The sequence below is a fragment of the Cynocephalus volans genome, chromosome 14, assembly GCF_027409185.1.
Source record: "Cynocephalus volans isolate mCynVol1 chromosome 14, mCynVol1.pri, whole genome shotgun sequence".
Lineage (NCBI taxonomy): Eukaryota > Metazoa > Chordata > Mammalia > Dermoptera > Cynocephalidae > Cynocephalus > Cynocephalus volans.
In genome coordinates this window covers 20,585,794-20,593,867 of record NC_084473.1, presented here as the reverse complement: position 1 = coordinate 20,593,867, position 8,074 = coordinate 20,585,794, and the positions used below count along the sequence as shown (strand labels likewise).

At 33.9% G+C, this 8,074-nt stretch overlaps 1 protein-coding gene across 1 annotated transcript; it reads right to left on the bottom strand.

The window, feature by feature from the left end:
- Positions 1-323: 323 nt before the first annotated feature.
- Positions 324-6,563, bottom strand: TDRD15 (tudor domain containing 15). The gene has a single exon (XM_063077744.1). It carries the CDS (start codon positions 6,561-6,563, stop codon positions 324-326), a length of 6,240 nt encoding a protein of 2,079 aa, XP_062933814.1.
- Positions 6,564-8,074: the final 1,511 nt, after the last annotated feature.

Genomic DNA, 8,074 nt, shown 5'->3' with positions numbered 1-8,074 from the left:
ACCTGAGATACATGGAACTTTAGGAGTTTTGTGAAACACTTGAAATTATCATAAAATGTCATGCATGTGTACATTTATGTGTGGTTAAAACCTACTTTCACTACATTCTAAAAAACTCACCGTTTAAAAAAGGTAAAAATAGTGAAGCATTGTTTTATAATCCAAGTAATCACTCCCAGTTTATCCATTTATTCAGATTTTCCACTAAGTTTTCTTACAATAGGTATTTTCAATTGGGATAATTTCAGTACATGAAAAACCTTTAAAGAATCAAAAATAGAACGTACAGAAAAGAATCTTTTTAGAAAATGGCTACTTACCTTTTAAGTGTTCTTGTGATATAATTTTTCATTAACGTGCAATGTTTTCCCTGCTGTTCTCAAGTCCATTATGTTCTCATTTTCCTGTATTCTTTCACTTGGTAGCTTTTTGAAAATGTTTTCAATGCCTTTGGTATTATTCTTCAAACCATCAGGCAGTTCCCAAAATGAAGCTGCTGCACATGTATCCAATGTAATGGTACTTTGGGGATTACGTTTTTCACTACCAACTTTTTTTCTCAGTGTTAAATTTCTAGAATGTAATCGCTTACTAATGTGGCTTTTCCTTAAGAGGTTCTTACAGACATCTTTCCTCTTTATAGGTTTCTGGTTTTTTAGCTTTTGTTTCTCAGTGCATATGCAATTTATATTTTCTTTTTTGTAACAATTTTGATCTAACAAGGGGCGAACAGGCTCACTCTGTAATTTATATTGGATTTTAGTAGGTCCAGTACCAGTAACTGCATCAAGATGAGCTGAATCTCTAGAATACATTGCAAGACCAGATGCAACCAATATATCTGCCAAATTGTTTTTCTCATGAATGACATCTACTTTCAGTTTTGTTTCAACACTAAATTCCCTAAACTGAAAAACTAAGCCTGGTTTGCTTAGGAAATCTTGAGAAAATCTTTTGGCTTCTTCACTCCAATGTTTCCCTTTAGCAGGTAAGATACCATATAACATACAGGGATAACTTAGCCTTGGCAAATTCAAAAGTTCCTCAGGAACAACTTTAAGGTTTATTGTATCCGAATAAGGTATATAAACAGAAAATCCATAGTCAATCAACACCAGGAGTAAAGACTGATCAGAGACTTCTGAAATTTCTACTCTATTCCACTGATCCTCCAAGTCATATTTGAACAAACAATTAGAACCAGGAATTATAAGCTCTTGAGGCAATGTTTGTAAGGTTTCTGGTAGGTCAGAAAGCAAAATAAAGAGATGTTTCATTGTGTCAAAGAAATCTTCTAACTGAACACAAAACTCTGATGGATTAGAAACAGCAGTTGCAATACCAGAGCACTGTCTACCATTTTGGAGTTGTGCCCAGGTAAATGATCTTATTACACATGATGACCCAGGAGTCTCAGAATCCACACTGAAAATAATTTCTGGAGATCTAAGTTTGTTTTCTTCAACCTGAACTGTATATAAATTTAAATATTCCAAAAGTAACAGGCCATCTACCAAAATTTCTACTTCCCAAACAGAATCTAAATATTTCAAGAAAAGGATGTTTATTTTCAAATGAGCAGGTGAGCACACAATGGATTCAAATGGCGCATTCCTAGAATTTTCAAACCAAATCCATTTACAAGGCACAGCTTGTCTTGGAATATTTCTGATTTCATTACTAAGCATCTTTATATTACATAAAGGCACTATTTCATACCTACCACAATCTATTAAAAAAACAAGCACTTTCTCATCAACATACTTTTTTTCTACTTTTGAGCGATACCACTGTGAAGTTTTTTTAGATTTTGCCAAGCATTCTAAGCCTTTTTCAATATTTTTCGTTGGTAAAGAGGGGTTTTTTCCTTCTTTTTTAATTAATACTCTTAAATCTGATAATTTTTTTTTATTTTTAGATAACTGCACATAAAATCTACCACATTTTGAAACACGAAGTATTTTAGCTTTTTCAAGTTGTCCAGGTTTTAGCTCTTCAAAAGGAATTTTAACCAGCTGTTGGCACAATGGTTGATGGATCATAGAATCTTCATATTCATTTGATCTTCCTTTCTTCATTTCATTATCATCACCAGGGCTCACCTTTTGAGAGACAACCTGAGGTGTTTGCAATACTGTCTTCTGTAGTTTTGAATATGCTGTCCATTTCAGTACTTCATTAACGACACATTTTTCATCACAAATTATATTTACTTCCCACTTCTGCTCATGCTTTTTCAAAAATTCACAAGAAATTGTTTTGTTACTTACAATCGAAACAAAATAATCCACAGTTTTGCTGTCCCATATTTCATCAGGCTCATTCCATTTTACTCCACTAAGAAAAGAATGAATTCCTAGCTGAGGAATAGTTAAGAATTCCCTCTTAAGTTCATAAATTTTAGATGTGTCTACTATTTCAGAGTTACCATAGTCAATAAATTCCACTTCAAAAGAATTTCTCGGCAAAATTTTCTTAATGACTGCTCTATAAATGGCCCTGTCACCAGGGTATTCTGCAGCTACAAGATCTCCCACAAGAAGTTTAATTGATTTTTTCTCTTTCACTCTATTTGCTCTTCTTTCATTTAGAGCATATGCAAGTCTAATAATTACATTTTCATTCTCAGCAAGCTGAACATGGAAACTTGCTGGATTACTGATATTAGAAACATATCCCTTAACTTCTGCATTCAAGTAAATTTTGGGTTCAGGAAGATCTTTAACCTGTGGTCTAATAAGGTTATTTGGGTTTTGTAAGGCTGCTTGACTTAAGTCTCTGATGGATACAACCTTTGCTAAATTTTGGCCCATATCACTTTCATCAAGAACATGTGCAAATCCCGGGACAATTTTTACAACTTTAAGTCTATCATTCAAAGACTTCTTCACTTTGTTTTTTGACACAGTTTCAATTTTACAACAAACTGATGGTTTCAAAAGGCTGGTGTATGTACCTTTGGGATGCATTAATTGATCCATTTTGCTTTCAGAATAAGTTACTAGACTAGTTCTATTTGTCATATTATAGTCAGGGCTGTTTTCTATTTTGCCTTTCAAAGAAGGAGCAAGTCTTTTATTCTTATTTATGTTATGACTCTCTTCCATACAATGTTCTTGGTCACAATGTTTTTTCTCATAATCATGGAGCAACATTTTAATTTTGTGATTTATGTGTTGATATCCATCATACAATTCTATACCAAGCTGGCCATCTGACTCCCTGGACAATATTACTGCCTTTAATGGTTTTCCACAAAAATTGTCTTCAAACCAGCTGCTGATTTCTGCTGGAATATCTACATCTCTAAGACCTGACAAAAAACACTTAATAGCTTGCACAGGTGTTAGCAGCAACTCTGGAAACTGATGTGAAATGGCTCTCAACATATTTTCCCCGACTAATTGCTTATTTCCAAAGTCCACAAAATAGACTAAAAAGTCAGATGATGAATCTGTTGGCACTGCTAAAGCTCTATATGAAAGACCATCCTCTACACACTTACATATGCACAATCTCATCTTATTAAAATCATATTTTGGACAATTTTTGAGGTTAATAACCTCTGTGATTTTTGTTTCTATCATTTCTAGATCTTTATTATTTCTACTAAGCTGGCAATAAAACTTTTGGGGACTATATATGTGAGATATATATACTTCTTCTTCACTTCCAATTTTTATATTAAAGGAAGAATAACAGTAACTGTGAAGACTAACTGAAGATGGAAGTGGCTCTGATACTGTGCTATACTGGGCAGAGCCATGATTAATAAGAAATTCTTTTGCACTAATAAATGAAGATTGTAAATCCACTAAATTATATGAATAGTTTGGATGTACAAGAACTAAGGCACAGACGATACAAGTCAATAACCCTCTAGATGAAGAAATAAAATTCCCAAATTCTCTGGATGCTTCTCCTGTCCACATTAATAATTTACAACTAATGGGTTCCACTAAGTAGTTAAGACAACATCTGAAGGCTTGGCTTTCCAAAAACAGAAAATGTGGGTTGATAGCAAAAAGATCTTTAATTAAAACCTTTTCTTGATAACCATAGTCAACAAATACTACGTCAACTTCTTTTTTTGACACTTGAGTCAAAACAGCAGCTCTATACCACTTCCCATCTTTGGAATACTTAGCAACACAAGCAATCTGCCCAACCTGATAAGGATCAGAATGAAGGCTATAATAATTCTGAATTTCTTCCATTAATAATTTTAAAGCCTCTAACTTACATTGAAGCTGACATGAAAAGTCACCTGGGCCATAGTAATAAGAACATTTAACTTCAACAACTGTTCCTGGTTTAAACATATATTCTTTATAAGGCCCTGATGACCCTGGTCCCATTGGGAAGGTGGAAGGATTTTTTAAATCAGAAAAATTAACAACAGAGGATTTTGACAAAGACAAGTTATTTTCTTCTGGCTTATTTGAATGGTACTTTTTAAGTTTAGGTCTTTCGAGGCCAGATACGACTTTTTTAATATTAACTTTGTTTTTAGATTTTAAATTTAACACTGAATATTCACGTATAGATTTTGGACAACATTCTGGTTCTACTTCCCAATATTCTGCATATCCAGCTTGTAACATAAGAGAGACAACATCAATATTTTCTGAGGTTTCAATACTCTGAATATTTACAGTGTACTTGTCATCTTTTTTTGCTATAACTTGAAGCAAAATTGTTTTCTTCAAAACAATATTTTTAAAATAATCAACTGCTGCCTTCACCCATACATCTTCAACAGGAAATAAATGTGCAAGTGAACAGTGCATGGCCAAGGCAGGCAACTCACAAAACTCTGGAAGCAAAATTTTTACATCAAAAAATGGTATGGAATCAGTATTTCCATAATCCAAAAAATAAACATTAATCTTATAACCATTAATGTCAGTGATGACAGCTCTGTAAAAATGTCTGTCCTTGCTATATCTAGCACAACAAAATAATCCAGGTTCAGGATTTCTTAGAATCAGTTCATCATTTTTACACAAGTCATAAAATATGTTTATATTTTTCATTACATCTTGAAATTCATTCTGATGGTCATTAGCACGTATCCAGAAATTTGATGGGTTTAATACATATGCTACAAAAGCTATGTAGGCAGCCTCCACCTCCATTTCTACAGTTTTAATAGGAAAACCTACCTTGAAAATGTCTTTTCTATTTAGAGATTCTATTGACCATTCAGTATTTCCAGTAAAACCCTCAACTGCAAGTCTGTTTACATTAGAAGCACTTGTCTCACTCAAGATACTGGAAATTTTTGAATCAGACACTGGACAAAGTACTTGTGGGCCTACAGCCTGCAGCAGACACTTAGAATTAATTGTAGACTCTTGAGTTTGTAATGTCACACAGTACACATGCTCATCCTTGTTAAACCTATCAATATATGCATATACTATTTGTCCTAACAAGGCTTGTCTAAATATACTCAATTGAATTTTTCTTGTATCTCTATCTGGACTGTGTAAATATGTCAGAGAACAAGGAAATGAAAATAATGGTACTAAACTAAAATCCTGTTTAAGTTTCTTTACATGAACTGAAGATACAGCCTCACTACTGCCATAATCCATAAACCAAATTTTTACTTGATTATTGGGCAAGAGCTTCTGAAGAACCCCTCTATGCCACTGTCCATTTCTCCTTTTGGCAACACAAAGTAATCCAAAATTATCACACGTTGGACTAGTTTCTTGGCTGATAATATCATAATGCAAAGTCATACACATTGTCAAGTTTTCTAGCTCTGGAATCCATTTAATTAATTGACAGTAAAATTTACTTGGGCTCAATGCAGATGATACCTTTATACTTTCAATACTTCCTACTGACAAAGATGGCTGCAAACTATCCAAAACATGTTGACTATCAAGTAAAGTATCATTATCACTTAATGACAATTCAGGTCTTTTATGTTGTAATAAATCTGGAATTGGTTGGGAGAATTCTTTTGACATTTCCACAATAAGACGAAATGAATCTTCATCGATAAGTCTCCCTAACTTTAATTCAAGAGTCTGGGATATAATTTTTGGTACTTCAAGAAGAATCATTTGCAGAGGCAAAATAGCTTGCACATAACCTTTCACTTGTATTCCTACTAATGACTTGAAATAATTCAAAGCCTTAGGAGACCACTTTTCCCCAATTGGTAGTATGTTGGCAAAAAACCCAAACACTACACGTGGTGGAAGCTCAAATAAATTGTCACAGGCTGAAGCAATCTGCGCACCATCAACTCTCAGTTCTTCCCCACAATCTATAAGGAGCACTGTATAGAGTTCATTTTTCTTTTCCACAACTCTTCCTCTCTGCCATTCTCCAGATACTTTTTCTTCCACCAAGCAAAATTCACCAATGTCCACGTTAGTTTTTATTTTGGGAATATGCTGTAATTCCCTCTGCAGTATGTGGTAGTCAAACTCACATTCATCATTATTTCTGCCTTGAAATTTCACCAGGATATCCTTGGGAAGACATTCAACATGTGATATTGTCAGATCCACATCTAAAAATAATAGAGATGTAGATTCCATTTCCTAAAAAGAAAATAATAAATACTACTTATTAGCTTCTGGATGGACAGCTATCAAAAATTAAATGCAATTAGCCTTATTTGACATGTAAATATAAACCTTAAGAATAATTCTATGCCTGTACTTTTTGTGAAATTAACACATTGATAAAAATCATATTCACTGAATGAAATGTTAGTGAGATAAAATCTAAATGTTGACTGCACTTCTAAAAATTTCCATTGAAATAACCAAGAAAACATTTTTAAAACAGGGAGAATATTTATCATCACTGGAAAACAGAAAGGTGGCAACCCTTATTTTCCAGAAACTTTTAACAAATTTCTCCTAGATGATGGACAGATGTGGTATAATAGAATGATCCAAATAAGACCCACTGGGGACCTTCTCCTTCTGTGAGAAAACCACTTTCCCCCATGCAAACTCTTTCCAACAGAGGGGTAAGTGCCAGAAGCAAGGGCAGATTGTGAATCAACCAGAGTATACTGTCTGCACTCTCTGCTCTGTGTGTATTAGCAATAGTTGAACCCTACTGGCATCATTATACAACCCCAGGATTCTTCTTTAGTTGAGGGCAATAGGCTGAGTCCTAGACACCAGTAAGTAAAACTAAGCATGGAACGACACTGAAGCAGATTAGTACATTTAGGCCTTGAGACTGCCATGGCTTGCCACAAAAGGGAAAGGGGAAGAAATCTTTAGCATAGAGGCAAAGTTCTCTACCACAGCTTATCTCTAGACTTGGGGAGATTCTAAAAATAGTAAGTTAAGGCAAATACTCAGGAAGTATGAAATATTCCCCCAATTCAGGCAAGAACCAACAGCTACTGTGAGAGAACCCAGCTCAACTCTTCTTTGACTCTGAGTTAACAGTTCACAAGTATCATTTCTATAAGGGTAAGACAGACAGAAACACTGGACCTACAAAAAAAAAAAAAAAAAAAAGAGGGGAATCGCCTAAAAGAAACCAAGAAAATGGTTCCACCAGGGTTAAATTTATTAAAGAAATAGCAAAGAATTGCTTTCTAAAAATCTGATTCCTGTTCTCAAAAAGGTCAATAGAGCATACCACATTTTTATATTGCTAAGTAATCATGAAGATGTAACAACTGAGATTATGAAGAACTACACACACACGAGAAATTTAAAACTACAATAGGGAAAGTGAATCCAAAATAAAGATAAATAGAAAAAAAATTTCACAGAACACACCAAAACTCAGAAGAATAAAAATATGAAAGAATAACATGTAAAATAGTAATATAAAATCTTATCAAAGTATAAATATTATCTCAGAAAGAAATAAAAGAACAGAGGCACTTTCTAGGATTTAAGACCCAAGTACACAAACTTATTTAGGACTCCGGAAACCTAGAAAAAGAGATAAGATTTAGGAACATCTGGGTACTTACTGACTATGGTTTTGATTGCCTCACAGGTAATTAATTTGGTGTAATAATCAGTATGGTCTGATCTATAAAGATTTGGGGCTATGCTTACTTGATCCTGGA